Below are 20396 nucleotides of genomic sequence, written 5' to 3' on the forward strand. Positions count from 1 at the left end.
CAGCCAGAAAAGGAAGGATGGAACAGAAAAGAACAGGAAGAACTCTCCTCTTCCAACTTCTTCTTAAAAAGTGATTGTGGAGGCATCTTATTGGTTCAGCCCCAGAAGTGGGTCTGGCTCAGAGCTGGGGAGAGTTTTGAGCAACTTCTTACAGAAGCTATCTTTACATCCCCTTCCCCATTACCAAAAACGACTCCATGTCAAATCATGACAGTATGACAGACCTAATGGAGTCATCAAAAAGTTTTGCCATTTGCTGGACTAGAATTTACTTCCACATCTTCTTCTCCCCTAAATATAATTTAATGCCCTATCTCCTACCAGATGAATATCCCATTGATCACAACCCTTGACTGCTGGAGAGCAGACTTGCACTGCCTGGAATAATCCCATGGGACAAACCCCCAGAGAAAAGATAGGGCTGGGAGAGCTGGCTGATTTCCAAGGATAGCCTCCATCAAATTCAAGAACAGTTTATCCTGAGGAACAATAAATCAAGCAAAGGTAGCAGATGACCTGAACAGATGATCAAAGAGCTCCTAAAAAAAAAAAGAAAACAAAACATCACAAACATAAAATAGCAGAATAAAAGGGTGGAAGCAGCAATAGCTGTAGGAGCAGATCAATGTCGTTGCAAAGCCACTCAATCCATAATAAAGCAACCTCCATTTTGAATTAGGCCTTAAAAATACTTGGAGAACTAAAGATTTAGGCTTTGCTTCAGAAAGCTGCTGAACACATTATTAAGCATACTCATTGAACAACTACAGATATGCTTAGGGTAGTGTTCAAGAATCAACTTAAATCTAACATAGCTGTTAGCTCCAGCAACATTCCTCCTGATTTGCATTGCTGTTTGGTACGTGAGGGACAACTGAAATCCCAGAAGGTTCAAAATTGTTGTGAAGTTCCTTTATTTAGCACAGCACTTCTACAGAAAACCGAATGCCTGACAAATCTGCATCTTAAAATTATTTTACATCTTATTATCTGGGTCTAGCCTCAAGCAGAAGTTAATTTTACTTAATCTTCATATCTTTAAAACACCAGGTGAAGATTAAAGGTACTGACACAAATGTGTTAAAACACTTTTTGGGGGCATTGTCATAAAAAAAGGCTCATGCTTTGTCTTTTTAATTTAGTGGTGTTTTGATCAATATTTCACTATAACAATTCTATGTCAGCCTATGAAAGTCTACTGTTTTATTCCTCAGGGATTATCCCTCACTATTCCAAAGTGGAATCCACCACAAATACTCTGATGGACCAGCATTCTTTTCTCTACATAATAAAAGAATATTTTAACTATTTCTTGTTCATCTCAGTCCACCATCATGTTATATCAGGTATTAAATACATATCTGAAAGCTTTTTCTCCATTTCAGAGGTCTTCACTAAGGTTATTAAACAGGACAAGTCTCTTCTAGGCCTTTACTCTGGAGGTTACTAATGGCTCCATCTGCAGCTGCTCCAGGAGTGGGCCCAAGCCCAAGGCCAGGAAGAGCAGAGTCAATGTGCACATGCTGCCTATGACTTGCCTTGCCTCAGCACGAACTCACCATGTCCCCCTGTATGGCTGTATGGATCAGGATCAGCTAAAAGCAGTAACAAAGATAGAGGGATTTGAGAAGAAATGATGTGAGAGAAGAGGGGACGACAACTTATTTTTTAGTTTCTTGAAAAAATGAAAACACTGCACTACAGGCTAGTGGAATGGTGGGATTTTAGCAGCATGAAACTGAGAGCAGCTACTGCAGACATCATTGTGTGAGGTGGTGGTGGAAACTTGCTGGACCCTGCATGCAAGGGACATAAAGGGCCAAAACCACTACAATGATACTGGTAGAACTGGGAGGGAGTTGGGAGAAAAACTGTGCCAGATCCCATTGAGCCAGCTTTCTCTGAAAACTGGCAATAAGAATCACCCAGGAGTGAATTAACATTTGTATTATGTAGGAATGTAGGGGATCTGGAAGAAAACTGTGAAGGCAAGTTACTTGGGACTGCCGGTGATTCTCTTTGCTCTACACAATTTAATATTCAAGTTCACCTATAAACATTTCCAAGACTCATTTAGCTAGGACTAATCCTCTCCATATGGGTTATTTTCATCTTCACCAATCTTCAAGCTTCCTTATACGGCCACAATAAGCAAAAAACAGCCTTGCCTCAGTGCCTTAAGGAATTATTCAAGCCCCACTCCTTCCAGTATTCCCACTGCAGTCTGGCCATAAAGCTGGCTAGACTGGAATCGATACAGCTGAGACTTGTCCTGGAATGAGACAATTAGCAGAATGGATTTAGTGGACAGATTAACAAGATCAGGAAATACTGAGTGAAATCATCTCTCGCTGTGCTGTCTTGGCTGTACACTGAGTGGTGGTTACCACAGCACTGCCCATCTACAGAACATGAAGGCTCTGGCAAAGGCATCCCTTGAAGGCAAGATTTTTTCCAGGCTCGTCTCTGAATTCTAAGGCTTATGTCTCATGCTTCCTGAGCAGTATTAGATACCACAATCATTTTCCATTCCCAGCCACTTCTCTGTGTAATGCAACTGAAGTGTATATTCAATATGTTTGATTTAACATGCTCCTAATTAATCATATTAAATAGCCTTTACTTTACAACTTCTTAAGTGTCATGACCTCTAGAGGAAATTATTTAAATGTCTCAATATACTGTAAAGAGATGTTCCTTTATTTACGGGGTGTCTTTATATAAAACCTATTTTTTTTTATTTGGTAAAAATACTTTATCAGTTTCCTCGGTACATTTTACTTTTATAATCTGTCACAAACCTGATTGGATTATGTTACACATCTTGCATTTCATTTGATTTTGCAATTTTATTTTATAGCAGAGGCTTAAAGATTTGCTTGCAGTCTTTCTCCACTTGCTCCCTGCTTTTTAGATTCATTTTAAGATACTGTTTATAGAGTTCAGTGTGGTTTAGTTTGCCTCTCAATTCACAGAAACATCCATTATTTTGAGTCAATTTTCTGAGCACTTGAAATGAAGGTCACTCTTCATTTCAGGAGAAAGTATAAAAGTGATAGGCAATGTGACCACTTCTAGGGTAGGAATCTTCTTGAGATCATTCCTCCCATTTGATAGTGTAACAAACTAAAAAAAAATTTAGTGCCAAACAAGCATTACTATTCTATATGAATACTGCAGTATTTTGCATAATTGCTGCTGTACTGTGTCACTGGCAGTGTATTAACAACATGCTTTAACTTACTGGCATATAAAAATATAACTGTAGGTGTAAAGATCTTTCTTGATTGAATATTGTTCTAGATTTTCAATAACTTGCTTCTTTATTCCTTCTTTCTCTTAATATATTTGTATGTCCTTTTTTTTATTACTGGCCTACAAGACTCTAAAGACACATTTCAGACCATAGAAGATAAACCAAATAAATTATTTTCTGATACTTTACATTTGCATTAAATTTCGATTATGCTTCTTGCTTTATTCTATGTACTGAATGAATAAAAATTTGTTTATGGAACATTATATTTTCATTAATACATCATGTTAAGATTACATAGTGCATTTTTTTTTTAATCAAAGTGCTTCCTTTTTACAGAAATATATGCTCTTGATGCCTTTGATTACCTTCCTTCATGAAATAACTTATTTCAGCACAATGGAGTGAATCTGAATGTTGGTTTGCAGCTCTTCTCCTGACAAAAGATCATAAAACAACATTTCCAGGCATGTTTAAAGGGAGGTAATTTTAAGTCTAGTAGGATATTATTCACATTTATTTCAAAGAACATTCTCAGTGATCACATTTGTGGCAGTCATTGTACAGAAAAAAAAAAAAAAACCACAACTGAAACTCTCACTTAAGCTTCACAACACACAGTGTAAATTTTCCATGTGTCAAGAACTTAAGTAGCACTCTTGTATTAAAAATACTAAAAGGCACAATAACAAACCTAGAGCAGATGAAGTGATTCAGTTTTCTTAAAATTTCTTTTCTTAGATTTGCTTGAAATATATCCAACATAAAGAACAATATTTGCCTTTGTTCCTGGTTTAGGCTCATCTAGGAGCAAAGGACCACAATCAGCCATAAGTACCAAGGGCTTTTGGAATGTCCTAAGGACAGGGAGCCACTTATGGTCCCAGGCAAAGCAGACAAGACTACTCAACTTGGGAAGAATCAAAAATTAATTAAATTTACCAGTAGCCAAAACCATAAAACCCAGAAACATAACAGTGTTACAATGATGAAGATCACAACCAGGCCTTTAAGACCACCTTGTTTAGGAGGTTAGACTAGATGATTTCTAGAGATCCCTTCCAACCCCTACCATTCTGTGATTCTCCCCATCCCTCCCCTCTTCCCAGGTTTCAAGCCTTGATCTTGACCTCCTCCTGCCCTTGAATGGCTCAGGGGGGCAGGGAATAGGGCAGCCCTGCACAGGCTGCTCAGACGTGTGTTCATCCCAGGGGCTGCAGTTCCTTTCTGCCTCCAGCCGGCAGGCTGCAGATTTCCCTCCTTAAATAGTATTGGCAGAGGCACCAGATTGGCTTAGCTGGGCTGGAAGTGGGCTCACCCCAGAGCCAGGAGATATTTCGAGAACTGCTTATAGGGACAGCACTGCACCTCCTTCCCCTAGTTACCAAGCAAAAAACAGCTCCCAACAAACCCATGACAGTTTTCATCTCCCCTCAAGTTATTTGTTATATTTACACAGTCTTGCTTGGTTTGGAGTTTTTTTTCCTTTGTTAAGAGGAAGAGTTTGACACCAACTTACACACATCTGCAGGGGATCTGCACCCCTTTTCTTAGCTCAGTACTTTTCCTGTTGAAGATGATGATATATGGTATCATATGGTTGATGTTGTTTTCTTCCATAAAATCCCAGACATGATAATCACACTCATGCTCAGAGATTAGCAAGTTTGGAGAAGAACAGCCTTTTCTCTTATTATTGCTTTTTTTTTTTCTCCCCCTGGTGTTTAATCTTCTTTCTTCTTCATTTATCTCCTCTTCTATGAATGTTGTAGCAAAACACTATAGGTAAAGTAACTAACTGTAAAACTGTCTTACTATGTTTTTTAACACCATTTATACCACAGTTGAGCAGAAAACACATTCACAACCTTCTGATGGCATTGGAATTATTATGACTCCTTTCTTAGCCAAGAATTTCTGCTACTAATATGAATGAAAAAATGTGGCTTTTAATTAAAAAAAATGAGTTCCTAGAAGATCCAGGTTATTGATAGTTTTGCCTACAGGCAAACAGAAATAGTACTTTTAGTATTTCATTCAGTTTCAATGTTGACAGTGTGAATTCTGTTCCTGTCACTTATTACATGTGAAATTTCCACCCTTTATTACTGTGTGGTTTCTTTCATTTGATTTAAGAAATAATCAGAATTTGTATTGTGTGTTGTAGAAGAAAGACAATGTCTTCTGTAGGTACTCAGTTGTGTTTTAGTTAAGTTAAAAAGAAAAAGAATAGTACCTACAACACATTAAAAATATCAGAAATAGACACCATGATAATTTTTTCACACTTGAGTTTTAATGAAGCAGGCATCATAGAAATAGGAAAATATAAATGCAATCACTGCATTTTGGTAACTGTCATTAAATTTATAGAGGTCTTGAACGCAAGGCCATGGGTTTCATGATATAGAATAGAAATGGGCCTGTCCTAACATCACAAATGAACAGCAAATTTCTTCATTTTAAGGAATTTAGAAAACCCATAATTGCAGAAGTAATCAGAGATGCAAGAGAAGGCTGTGTTTCAGAGCATCACTTTGTGAACTTGTAATTAGGCATTGGTTTTCACGTAATGTAGCACCCATAATTGTGTAGAAGGCTGTAATTCAGCCTGGGAGCTGCTGATGTACTGCAAGGGCACAGTCTAGGTGGCTTACAAACAGCAATAGAAATATGATGTTACACATTTAATATTCTGTGACTAAATAAGGAAGAGTGGATAAATGAGAAGCTTTAACTTGTTACATATTTTAAAGTCCTGTGAATAATATCAGAAGAAGAGATTTAAAGTATACTTGGTTTAAGAGAAAATGGATTGTTAGGTAAGATTGCAAATAGCACAAAAGGCTATGCTGTGTGCAGCACAGAAGGTCCTGAAAGAATGAGAGTATTCTGGGAAACAGCATAACAGATTTGACGCATATATTGTCAGAGCACTATCCATCCTGTAACTACTTTTAAGTGTTAGTAGTGTCATTGAGGGAAAAGGAAATTAAGCCTCTACCATTGGGATCCTCAAAAGCAATGCCTACATTAACCTTCATCTATTTGTGACTACAAGTAGCCATGTAGTAAAGTAGTATTGATTGTGTGCATTAGATCAGTCAACGCTGTTTTGTTCAGCCCACCTTGATGAACTCATTCTAGACATTTTTAGACCAGTACATATTGACCTGAATGTTCTTACTCTGATGTAGAGCAGAAGAGGGTCAGATAACATTGGCTTCATGTAAAGAATGATTAAAGCTGTCAGAAAGAGGACTTTAAGGTAGAAAGCTAAGTACACTACTATATTTTTTTCAAAATTCTTTCTTTTGTTCAGATCATAGATTTTTTTCAAAATTTATCAACTTTTTGCATATTGTAATAAAGAAGGGAAATTAAAATTAGCAGTAGTACTATGGAGTTACTATCATTCTCCAAAGCTTGTTTCCATAACTTACTACAACAAAGGTACCCAAGTGAGCATGTTTTCAGTTTGGAAAGGGGATTAGAGTTAGGAGTGTTCTTACCTGAAGGAAAAGGAATTCTTATTCTTGAATTTTGCAGGAATTGTACTTTGAATCTGAACATTCATCTCTTTATTATCAGAAACACCATATAGATGTGCTGGTCAGATTATATTCAGTTTAGCTTCCTCATCATTCCATTTGGCTTCAAAAGACTTATCTTGGGTGGTATGGGAAGAAACTGTAGTCCGTAATTATCTAAGAAGGTGTTCATATTCAGAATCTGAATTAATTTCTCTCCAAGTCACAACTTATTTTTTCTCAGACACACTAATGTTTATGTCAGCTGTGAGAATCCATGTCACTAGTTTTATTGCCTTTGAAATTTATGGATTCATAGTTAAAAATACTGTAGTCATTTACAAACTATAACTAGTTGTATTGGATGCCACAAAAAGGGTTTTGGTAGCTTGGGGACTACAAGAGTGCCTTCCATGAGAAGCTACTAGAAGCTTTCACTATGACCAACAGAGCCAATGCCAGCTGACTCCAAGATGGAATTGCTGCTGGCCAAGGCCAAGCCCATCATGATAGTGGTAGTGTCTCTGAAATAACTCCGTTAAAACAGGGGGAAAACTTCACAATAGCAGCTGGAGAGAGGAGTGACAATATGTGAGAGAAACAACTTTGCAAACACCAAAGTTGGTTGAGAGGAGTTGCTCCAGGCACCAGAACAGAGATTCTCCTGTAGCCCATGGTACAGCCCATAGTGAGGCAGGCCCTGCACCTGACGCCATGGAGGCCATGATGAAGCGGAAGTCCACCTGTGGGCTGTGATCCCATGAGAAGCCCATGCTGGAGCAAGCTCTTGGCAGAACCTATGGACCCAAGGACAGAGGAGCCTAGGCTGGAGCAAGTTTGCTGTCAGGACTTGTGACCCCATGAAGGACTCACACTGGTCTCACAATCTGTTCCTGAAGGACTATTTCCCCCATGCTGGAGCAATTAATGAGGAACTCTAACCTATGGGAAGGATTTACATTGGAGAAATTCATGAAGTACTATCTCCCATGGAAGGGACCCCACTATGGAGCAAGGGAAGTGTAAACAGTCCTCTCAATTTAGAGGAAGGAATGGTAGAAAGAACCTGTGATGAAGTGACCACAACTCCCATTCCCACTCCCCTGTGCCACTCAGTTGAGGGTAGGTGGTAGAGAAAATCAGCTGTGAAGTTAAACCCAGGAAGAAGGGAGAAGTGAAGAGAAGGTGCTTTTAAGATTTATTTCTCATTATTCTGCTATGATTTGATTGGCCTTTTATTATACTTTCTCTCCGCTGTCCAGCTGAGGAGGGAATTGATAGAGCTGATTTGGTGGCATCCTAGGGCAACCCACCAGACTCTTATTAGATAGATATGATGTTATTTTTTAAAGTTAGTTCTCTAAAAATATTTTATTTCTATACAACCTTCAAATGACTTAGAGCTGTTCTATGAATTTTTCTATTTTCCTCTCTTCTTGCTGCCTGTAATTTAGGCCACTCATTTATGAGGATTGTTGGAAACTACTTCATTTACTGTTCTTCCCCATGCCTTCCTTTTCTACCATAAAACTCTTCCATGTCATGTGATATAACAGTAGTTCACCCAGTATCCAGCATGACAAGGTACATTTTAATGGGTATATCAAAACCAACTTTTGCATATGCTGATATATGTTTCATCCTACCCTCTTGTGTTGCAATTTAGCATAGCAAAGAGCCAGTCTCTTTAAAGCACACCCCCCCACCCTTCCCCCCACCCCCCCGTATTGAAAGCTACTTTTTATTCATTTTTTTTTAACTGTCACACTTTGGAAATAATTCTGGACAGATTATTTAATCACTCTCTACTAACTGATAGCTACAGAGTATCTGTCTTGTTAATTCATGTGAAATTAGTCCTAGTGACCGCTGAATCTTTTAAGTGTGTCAAGAATTTGATGATTGTGAGTTATGTAACACGATTCAAATCTTGCTAGGAAGCTAGCTAAATGTGACCATATGCTATCTATATCTGTAACAAAACTGTATTGTAGAGTAAGGCAGAAGAAATCAAAAGGGACAAATCTTGCCTTGTCTTGGGTAGACTTTGAAATAATATCACATCTTGTTTAAAGTACACAGTGCCAGCACGCTCTGCTAGACAGTTTGATATCAGGTATTGTAGGTAGTATCCTATGCTAAGCGTTCCCTGAAAAACTGCACAGAGTGGTCTGATACTAACCTGTCATGGGCTTAGGTGCCAAGTAAACAGCTAAATAAAATGTACTGCATCAAGAGGCAGTGATCTTTGCAGAGGGGTTTTTTGGTTTGAGGCGTTTTTTAAAGTATTTTTTGCAAATACATTTTTGTTATCTGATCTTATCAAAGGCTTAAAAAATCAGATGGTTTGTATGCTGAGGAAAATAGTACATTCCTTTCATTTCAAAACTCTGAAAAGGGTAAAGACAGCTTTATCTTGGAGGATATTAAATGATGGATAAGCACAAGCTCTCATAGAAAGCTTAAGTTGTTTAAGATACACTGCACCTACAGATTTATTGGAAAGTTAACTTATTTAGGGTGTAATTTGTTCCTCGTGGGTCTGAGGAAAACCTTATGCTTCAAGAAGTGATCTATGTTATTCTTAATGTTAAATAATTAACCTTGTCAGAAATCATAAAATATTAGGAAAAAAACCTCTTTTTTTAGTCAGAATGCATAATGTATTGCAGTACTTTCATAAGGGGCTAAATATATATTATATACATATTAAGGATTATATATAGATATGCATATAGAGACTCTGGTATCCAAAGGAAGTTTGGAAAGGACAAAGGAATTCCTTAAGTAAACCTCTGTTTATCCTTAGAGTGCTTTTTAGTGTAGTAGCTTATTTATTTGAACAAATTCTTCAGTAATTAGTAAAAGTTAGTTTTAGTAAGCTTAAATATTCCAGTTATGAACTTTAATCAAATTTGGATGAACTGTGACTTGAGAGTAGATAAAGCACGTGTGATGGAAGGACAGTGCTCATTTCCACTGTAATGATTCAGAGGGGCTAAAGAACAGAAGTGCAGAGCAGAGGAGAGCCTAAAGTATTTATGTGTGAGTTAGAACATAAGTTTTTGCTGTAACATACAATATATTTCTGTTATGACATCGAATTGCATTCCTCATATAATAACTGTGACTCCAGTGAGATGCTGGGATAGATCAGTAGTTAAAATAGGCTGAAAAAGAAGTCAACCTGCAACATCCCAGGAAGTAAGTGATTACTTGGCAAAAGTTGTTTAAGAGTGAAGCATTAACAGGCATGCTTATTTAGACTGGTAGCCTTTGCAATTGTTTCTTTCAATGTCTTCTGGTATTTGTCCCTCACACATTCTGTGACTCCAGCAAGCTGTTGCAGGCAAATAGCCCCTCTGTATATGCAGAAGTTTTAACTCAAAATGATGACTCATTTAAAAGAATCTTAGTTCCTCACCATCCTTTTCCTTTATTTGGTGTAGAGAGATTTATTATATTAAAAAGTTAGAATAAGAATTGTAGCAAATGCCTTAAATTCCTTTTTTTTACTAACTCCTTAGAGATTAAATTACACAATGACCGTAACGAAGAATGTATTGATTCACAATGTTACCTTTGAGAATGCTTGGCGAAAATGTATTTCCTTAAGTACAGTACTGATATTGTTAGAAATATCCACTTTGTCCTGTAAATACATTTTAGGAAGGAGAGGCAAAGATTCTTTAACAAGACAATATATTGATCTTGGCTCAGGCCTCATATTAAAAAAGCTATCTTGCCTATAATCTTTATAGACTACTTATGCAAGGAAAATGAAGTTTACTTTGGGATTTTCCTGTCCTTAAAAGAGCTGTTTGCCAGTCAAAGAGTGATTCACAGGACTTTAGTCATGTTTGCTTAGATGTTTGTCTGCAAACCTTGAAAAATTTGTCCATCTACATGTTCAGTCCATGTCAAAGATGAGATTTAGGTAATTAGCATTAATATAAGCAAACCTCACAGCAAGAAGAATCATTAAATAGACAATTATGTTAATCAAATTTTTTAAAATGTCTCTTCAAGATAGATTGCAAAGGGTAGAATACTAAATGGGAAATTTCTGGAGTGCTTACTTTAAACACAGAATGTGACAGTATTGTAGCATATCAATGAGTATAAATTGATTTCCTATGCCTGTTGGGTTTACAGTGTCTGATTTTAATTGAGAGATTTACATAGCGTAAAAAAACGTTTTTCCTAATGCAAAATCTTAGCCATTATAGGCAGATAAGAAAGCCAGAACTTTCAGAAAATTTTGGATCAGAATCAAAGGGAAACACAACCTCAGACTGCCATATCTCAGTAATGCTACCAATTAGCCTGCCTCTCGCCTATTCAAACTGACATATTGCCTTGACATTTTGACAAACTGAAATTTTCTGAGGGGAAAACCATTTCAGGAAAGAAAATCCCTGATCATTCCAACTTCATTAACATTCCTGTATAATTAAAACATTATTCCTTTTTTTTTTTTACTCTCCAACTTACTATTTCTTGCACGCTTAACACATTTTCACCAAAAAAGAAAATTTCTGTTTTAACATTTTTCATGAACATATTTGACACTCATTTTCTCAGCTTATCAGGTTTACCCTTTTTGACTCTGGAGAATTCGGTATACTGCAGGCTAGAAAAGGTAAAATATCTATAATATATATTGATAAATGTCATCAGTAAAGATGCTATGGGATGTTATTTTATAGGGTGCTGTAGTTTAAAAAACTTTTCATCAAGTTTCCATATACTGAATTACCAATTTAAATAAAAGGCTGACAGCTAATTGCATTCTTTCACTAAGAGGAACACTTGAACTAATTTAATGTAGCAAATTATCTAAACCCATTTAGTCAAATATACTACAGAGAGGTCAAACCTAGGGCAGCACTATTTAAATAAAATTGAATTCCATCTTGGGAATGGATTTCAAATAGATTTTTAATTGCAGTATTCTGTCCACAGGGCATTCTATCACACACTTTTCGTTTGCAAGTAAAATTACTAGAATGCCCTCCATCAGGATGGTGCCAGATCTTCCTTCATTACAAAATTTCTCTATTATGAAGTATGTAAATATGTTCTGAGGCTTTAATTCTTTGATCATTTTCTTTATAGTCAATCTCTCAAGCCAAACACTGGGTACTTCCCAGATCTGGTTCATCTCATTAAGCAGAAAAACAGGAAACAAAGCCATAGAACTAGGTGAGTTTTTCCTAATAACACCAGAGAGAAACTGTAAAGGTGGTACAGAGATTTTTCTGTAATGATGTAATCCACAGAAGGAAAAGCTGGTCCATGAAACTTTGGACATGAACTCCATATATGAAAGGCCCTATCAGTTTATTTCTCCCTGAATGTACTGCCTGAGCAGAGACGATGCCAAGCAAAGAATTTTCTTGTGGCTATAAGGATTTTGGTGTGAGGCATGGCAATCTGAGAGGGAAATCATTCATGGCAAGACTGGGACTGCCATGATGAACCATCCTCCTGAGCACAGGGATACCGGACTTTGGGCTTTCACCATGCTTCCAGGTACTTGCAAGGCCATCAGTGATTTCCTCTTCTATTGTTTGACCTTCACGTGGATCACAACTCCAGAAAGAAATGGAAAGGTGAGGTATAGTCATGAGGACAACAGAAAAGTCACCATGTTTTGGATGCATTTTGGCCTTTCCTCAAGCCTTATGCAAGTTGCCCTTTAGCACTAAGGATTAGCCACCTAACCCCAGGAAATCCAGTTTAAAGTACATTGGAAGTTTACATTGTAGATGAAGATGTGCTCCGAAGTTATTTTCCCTAGTGATTCTGGAAAAGAAGTAAATGCTTTGCAAAAAGATGACATGCAGTATTTCTCACTGAAAGATAAAATCTTACAATCCTTTCACATCACAGTGACAAGTTCACCTTTTATAAATACTCTTCTAGATAGATGACAATAACTAAATTGGTCTAGTGGATTGTGAGTTTTTTGGAAAAAACTTTTGGTTGACAAATGGTGACTGTAAATGTACTTGATTTTTCTACAAAGAACACTTGTCAGAAAGTTCTTAAAACGTTGACAAATTGTTTACAGTATTTTGATTTAAAAATAATCCTATTTACAATTTAATTTCAGGTATTTTGTTGTGAGATTGAATCTATTTCAGATAGGAGGGGTCATCAAAGATGAAATGTTCTGTTTCAGATATGACATACTCTGCTTTGTTAGAAATAGTTTTCTTAAAGTCATTGAAGATACATTAAGTACCAAGGGTTTTTCTCTTCCTAACTCTTCCTAAGAGTACTCCCAGTGAAAATCAGCACAACAGAGAATGTTTTCATAATTTGTGTGCCATGTAACCTCTCAAAAGAACTGAGTTATAAATTTGCTTTAAATATGTTTAAAAAGGACCCTAAAGTCATGTTCTAATGATCCTAATAAGTAGCTAATACTAGTAAAACAATTGCAGCCAGGTCTCACTATAATATTAAGGGCAACTAGTTCCAGATATTGGAACAGAAGTACATTACATAGATGTGGATTTTTAAATCTACTCTGGCTGAATAGAAAGTCCTAGTAGAAGAGGCTCCTGCCAGTGAGGAAGTGATGCAGCTCATCACAGAGACAGTAGAAACAGCAGGGAGTTGGAGAACACCACATTTAACAACTGAGATTAGAACTGAACATGATTCTGGCCGTACCAAACCACTGGCATGCATCCCCAGTGGAAGGCTGCTTGTGGCAAATATGCCAGGATGAAGTGACTTAAACTTAAGGATAAACTTTAGTGTAAGGGTTAGGGAGTACTGGCAGAGGCTGCCCAGAAAGACTGTGGAGTCTCCTTCTCTGGAATTTTTCAAAACCCATCTGGATGTGTTCCTTTGTGACCTGATCTAGGTGGACCTGCTTGAGCAAGGGGGTTGGACTAGATGATTTCTAGAGGTCCCTTGCAACTCCTACATTTCTGTGTTTCTATGATTCTGTGTAAAGGAATAGAGGATGTTGGAAACCAAGCAAAATGGGTGTGGAAGCCTTCAAATCATGACAGTTCTTACACCTATAAGAAAGATTAGTTTTTCGTGTTTTTTTCTTTTTTTTTAAATATCTTCCCCAAATCATAGCCATCAAGGAAAAAAAATTACATGAAAAATTGAAAAAAAAACCCCACAACAAAGTACTAGACTTTCTATGTAAGTATCTATACAAGTCAGTTGAATCTGTGGAATTTAAAGGGCCTAGGTATGCTGCTTTGTAAATATTTTCTTTCTAAACTAGTTTGATTTCTAACAGTTCAGTTAGGTAAATAGGATTTTTTTTTCAGTTAGGTAAATAGTATTTTTAAGCTCCTAGTATAATGGATTAGGCCTTTCTATTTCTGTTAAATTATGTATTGGTCATCAAATAAATTTGCAACTGAGAGTAACTGTTTTAAATTCATCATATAAAAGTTCTGTAATAACATAAGTTTATATACATATTTTAAACTTCTGTTATTCACTTGACAGACTTGAATCAAAGGAGCCTTTCCTGTCCGTTGGGTAAGTAGGAATATATATTTCCATGAATACTTATATATTCAACTACTCTGTTGAGCATAAATATCCTGTTACAACATTATGCTTTTTGACTAAGCTTAGTAAAAGTCAATTATTAAAGCCAGCAGTTGTGGATATCTCCCTTCTCAAAAAGTACTAAGAATTATGCTTTGCCTCTATTGACTGATCAAAATTTATACTAAGAGGCATTGTTGCATTGAAAGGTAGATGGATTTACTGTTTTGTTTGCACTGATCTTTCAGTCAAAAACCATTTCAAATATTGTCTATACCCTCTTAGCAAATAATAGATAGTTTATTTTAAAACAAAAATTTGTGATACTTCAACAACAGAAATAAAGTACAATTCATCAAATGTTAAAATATCATATTTTTATGTTCATTATAGATCATTACACTGTTTTGCCTATTACAGCCATAGCCATCATAGTCTCATAGCTGCTTAAACAGTTACGTGGTCTATATATTGAAATTATCAACTCATCTTTTAAAAACTTAAAATTTTAAAATATAAATTATTATATAAGTTAATGATAAGTAACTGTGTTTTACTTGTGAGTCTGACATTCACTTTTGATGCGTCATTTTCCTTTTAGCTTCTTTCTTAAAAGCTTTTCTATATTTCTTAATATTTTCACTCCCTAATTTCCTACAGAACTGTATATTCTTTTTGTCATAGTATTTTCATTATTTCTTTGTGCACCGTGCTTCATGCTACCAAGAACATAAACTACAGAAAAAAGCTCTCATGTAAAATAGCCATTTAAGCATTAATTCTACCATGTAATTATGTAAGTACCTTCCAAATTGTTGTACTAACTTCAGATCAAAAAAGTACTTCAAGTTCTGAAGTGTGAATTAAAGTTAGCAAGCAAAGTGTGTCAGTTATGAACAGAGAAACTCAACAAATCAGCATAAGCAGGACTGAGATATGTCTCTGTTTCTATATCGTGAAGTAACTTTGTTCATTTGAGTATGCTTTGAATTCATTGCTTGCCATTTCTACTTTCTGTCGACTCAAAATGACTGTTAAACTAGTTAAATGGAGGTCAAATGTGGAGGGGAAGTATGTGCTTTTGGTTTGTGTGCTTTGAAATGTCCTTTAGTATTAAAAGTTTTATGCCATTATGGCTGATAAGCAAATTTAAACGTATAAAAATCCAGGAAACAAAAGTCAGTGGTAGCAACTATATTAATACAAATTGCCACCAAATAATAAATCCTATTTCATTAGTTCTTGTGATGACCTTAAGAACTTTGCTGGCAATTTTAGGATATTTGGGATTGTCAACCTAGGAGGAAGCGTTACGTTTGTTGTTTTGTTTGGATTTGTTCCTTCATCCCAAAACAGGACTTCAGATAGAGGTTAGAGACCTGTGCTTTGAAGAGAAGCCCAAGCCAATATCCACCTTCTTGGTACTAAGTCAGAGAGATTCTCCTCCTAGTCCCACATTAATTGACGGGTTCATTTGTTCAAAGAATGAGCTCTGGTGTTGAGTCTTGTATGTAAGGTTTTAACCCATGCTGACAGCTGAAATCACCAGGGTTTTAAAATACAGTGTTTGCAAAAGAAATGTTGACTCTGATTCAATTAGACTAACACATGAGCCTTTAATGGCTCTTGCAGCCAGAGCTGGTCCAAACACCAATCTAAACCTCTTTAGGTGAAATGGTCCTATACATCATCATTCATCTGTCTGCCTTTTGTGACAGAGATTTGTTTCCACATTTTCATTATACTGAGTGTAGCGGTTAATTGTGCTTTCTCATTTTGCCATGCCTAAGCTAATGAATTCTTGGTGGTTTTCCAAGGTAAATCGTTTTGCTGGGGGAAGGGAACATGAAGTGTGTCAGCCTAAAATCTCAAGCCTGCCAGTTTGTTGAACTCTGCATGTATGTGCAGGGCTGCAGCCTTCCCCTGAGAGATCCCACAAAGGAAAAGTTCTTAAAACAGCACATTGTTTGCCCTTGCTCAAAAAGCAGGAGCTACAGAGAAGCAGAGCACACTTCCTGTAGTAGCTTGTATTTCAAATGCAGGGAGAGAACTCCTGTACTCCCTTTGTAAAGGAAAGACTAGTGATCTCTATGAACTGCTACTTTCCTCACCAAGGTCCTGTTTCTAGAAAGTATAACAATAGAAAATGCTGCATAGCCATGTTTTTCCAAATCACAACTTAATCACAGTATCTTTTTGTCATGGTTTGACATAACAGCCATTCCTGATAATGGGGAAGGATCTGTAAAGATGGCTTCTGTAAGAAGTTACTCGAAACTCTTCCCAGATCTGAGCCAGACCCACTTCTGGGGCTGAGCAAATTAGACGCCTCCATGATCACTTTTTAAGAAGCTGGAAGAGGAGGCTTCTCCCTGTTCCTTCTTGTTCTGTCTTTACTTCTTTTGTGGCTGGTGGTGGTGCAAGGAGCTGGGAGAGAAAGTTAAGCGACCATGCAGACTTCAAGGTCAGTGAGGGAAGAGGGGTGGAGATGTACTGAAGCAGAGACTCCCCTGCATCCTGTGGAGTGGACTGGTGAAACAAAGATTTCTTTGCACTTTGTTAAAGATCCCACATAAGGGATAATGACACACTTCAGTAAAGACTCCGCATCAGGGGTAGTGACTGTGCCCAGAGGAGGCCATGTCCTGTATGAGGCACCCCATATTCACAGAAACTGTAACTGTGGGGAAGAGCTCACTTCAAAGTTTATTAAGACTATGCCCAGAAGAGGCTGTGTCCCGTGGGAGGGACCCTGGATCTGCAGAAACTGCAGCTGTTGGGAAGAACCCACACCAGAGATACTCATTAAGGACTGTGTCCCATGTGAGGGATCCTGTATCAGCAGAAGCCGTAGCTGCTGGGAAAAACCCACACCAGAGAAGTTTGTTAAGGACTGTGTCCCATGAGAGGAATCCCATATCGGAGCAAGGGAAGAATGCCAGGGGTCATCCTTCTCTGAAAAGAGAGAAGTGGCAGAGCCCATCTGTGAGAGACTGACCACATCCCCCATTCCCTGCCCCCTCAAGAAGTTGAGAGGGGAGGAGGTAGAGATATCAGGAACAGTGAGCTGAGCCTGGGAAGAAAGGAGGAATGGGGGAGGGAGATCTCAAAGTGCTGGTTGTAATTTGCTCACCATCTTGCTCTCTTTTTGCTTTTTGTTCTATTCTGTTTCTTGTAGAGGTAGTAGGATAAACTTTCTTTACTTTCATCTCTGAGTTGAGTAGTGGAGTGTCTTTTGCCCAGAACCGTAAGTGGCAGCGAGCCCTCGCTGCCCTTTTCTCAATCCACAACATCCTTGTTTTGTTTTGTTTTTTTCCTCCCATTTCTCTGGGGCCTCTGCCATCCTAAGGAAGGTGCAGGTGGATGAGAGGCAGTGAGCAAGAGAATGTCATGGTGCTTCATTGCTAGCTGAGCAAAATCACAACACTTGAATCACAGATACTTACTTCTAGATGAGATGGGGTAATTTTTGTGGACTCGGTTTTAGAAAATGTGTCCAAAAGACAAAAAGCAAAATACCTTCATCTTCTTCTGGCGGAATTGTTCTAAAAAACATCTAACTGCTAGAATTTTTCACACAAGTTTCTCAGTGATGTTTTCTTTCCTGTATGACAATTTGCAGAAGATCTATAAGAAATTCTGCATTCAAACACTGTTTTGAGGGATCCCATTTTGAAGAAGCAAGATAGTCTAAAAAAAAAGCCTAGTCTTTGCAGGCTCTGTTAAGATAATATTTAGTCCACTTCCTCCCTAAAAATGCAGATTCTTTCAGTTCACAATCAATTTCTTTGGTTTTTTTTGGTTTGGTTTTTTTTTCAGAAAATAGATTATAGAGCACCAAACAGAATGTAGTCACATGTCATCTTCTTTACAACAAATCCTATTACACTGTCCCTCATCCTGATGATCAGATAACACCAATGGAAGAAGCAGACAATAATCCTGCTATTCCCATCCAGCTTTTGAAGACAGATAACTAAGAAAATTATTTTCCTTCAACAGAGGAAAAATACAAAAATAAAAGGAGATACTGGATGCATTTTGCACAGTTAATATGAAACAAATAATGCTACTAACCAGAACATAGTCTTGCAACTGTCTCATTCAGGCCAGGTATTCAGGAGCCGTGCTTTCATGAAAAGCATGGGAGGATGAACATACTTGACAATTATGTAAACTTATTGTTTAGAAACAGGCAATAATTTGTTATGCTTAAAACCACTTGGACGGCAGCAGGTCTTATACATTTGCAGAGAATACTCTTTAAAACAACCAACTATTTAATTATATGTGTCAGCCTGGAAGTGAGAAGCAGAAGTCAGTGGACTGCAATGGCTCAGTGTGTGGTGAGGCTGTCAATGTAGTCCCCAGAGAGACAGGAGAGGCACAATATTCATATGGAAAGCTGGAGATCTTCATGTGGAAGACACTAAGAATCTATACAGTTTCATTTCAATCAGTATTGCTTCTACATTACTCTTCCAACAATTTGCCAAAACAAATAAGGATTAAACTTTCTTAAATTGTCTGATTTTCATTACTAAAAGACTCTGAAACAGTGCATAAATATCACTTTTTTATAAATTTGTCAGATTTTTTGTGCTTTAAAATATCTCTGAAGAAGGTATTATAATGCCACAATAATAATAGTTTGTCCATTGCTGCAACTGCGTTTTTCAGTGTTTTTGTGTCATTACTCAGTGTTTAAAGATCCCGGATTCTGTATGTTTCTACTCATCTGCAAACTAAATAAGTATCTTACAGTTCTTCTATTTCCACGATCTTCTTCATTTTATACCACTTCAACTTTCACACGCATGGAAAAACATATACTGCATAGAAAACAGGTGATATTTGGCAAAAAAAGGAAAAGTGTTTTCCTAATTCTATTAACTTTTATTAGCAAAAAACTCAACAAATATGCACCTTAATAAATTATTTTTCTTCTTTCTGACCTTAAGAGGAACAATGTGCTTTATAATTGAGAAAGGCAGTAGAGCATGAGATCACTTGTTTTTCTCTTCTGGATATTCTATTTGCCTTTCCCTTTTATTTACTCTCTGTTATTTCTATCATCAAAGATTACTCTTTCATTAGTAATTCTAGGAAAACAATACATGTTTTTTTAATGAGAAATATTTTCTCTGCAGTGTGAAATTATGAAATATGCAAAAAAGGACATGTCTTCCCTTCTATTCGTACGTTCTTACTACAGTGTATAAGTACCCTTCCTAAGTTTAAATAGGACCATCCTTTCTCTTCCCTGACCTAGGTTTTGTGCTGAGGGCTAATGTCCAACCTTAACAGTGATGGTTACTATGTGAATAGTGGTAGGAAGAGTGAGGAAATTTTTCTGGATTCAATACTGCTTTAAGCTTTGATAATTTTACTGAAGTATTGTGTCCCACAGACAGCTGCATCAACATTGTCAAGATCATGTAAGAAATGGAAGGTGTCCTCGAGAGAGGTTGTAGAGTCTCTGTTTGTTGGGGTTTCCAAGCCTTAGCAAGGTAAAGCCATGCCTGACCTGGTCTAGCCCTTTGGGTAGGAGACTAAAATAGATATCTTGTGGAAGTGCCTTCCAGCTTTATGAATAGGCAGACAGAGAAGTCACATTAGCTGTTAAGCTTCAGGCTCAGAGACACTGTCTTTATTATTGCTCTGTTGATAGCCTTGTGTGTGATATTAAGGAACAACAACTCACATATTGCCTTATTGATTCATCCAGCTGTGCATTATCTTGCTGTAGTAAACACTTTATTCAAAATAATAGGTCCCGATACTAGGCAAGTTTTCAAGTAGTAAAATAAATCACATCATAGGTCATTTTCTACAAATTTAGCTTAATTAAATTTAGCTTAATAGGAGATCTCATCTCATTTGCAAACCACTTTTAAATTACATTGGTATAATATCTATACATACCTTAATTTGAAGTGAAGCAGGAAAGAAAGAAAGAACTATTTCACTGTGAGAGTGAGGAAGTCCCTGGCACAGGCTGCCCAGGGAGGGTGTGGAATCTCCTTCCTTGCAGGTCTTCAAGATCCACCTGGATGCATTCCTGTGTCCTAGGTGGA

General features: G+C 37.2%; 1 protein-coding gene across 1 annotated transcript in view; it reads left to right on the forward strand.

The window, feature by feature from the left end:
* The window catches only part of RALYL (RALY RNA binding protein like), a 198154-nt gene that overhangs the window by 126219 nt on the left and 51539 nt on the right, over positions 1–20396 (forward strand). The window contains exon 3 of the mRNA XM_061995236.1: positions 14275–14307. Coding sequence (XP_061851220.1) covers positions 14275–14307 — 33 coding nt within the window. The remainder of the gene's footprint in view (positions 1–14274; positions 14308–20396) is intronic.

This window comes from Colius striatus, chromosome 4, assembly GCF_028858725.1.
Source record: "Colius striatus isolate bColStr4 chromosome 4, bColStr4.1.hap1, whole genome shotgun sequence".
NCBI classification, from domain to species: Eukaryota; Metazoa; Chordata; class Aves; order Coliiformes; family Coliidae; genus Colius; species Colius striatus.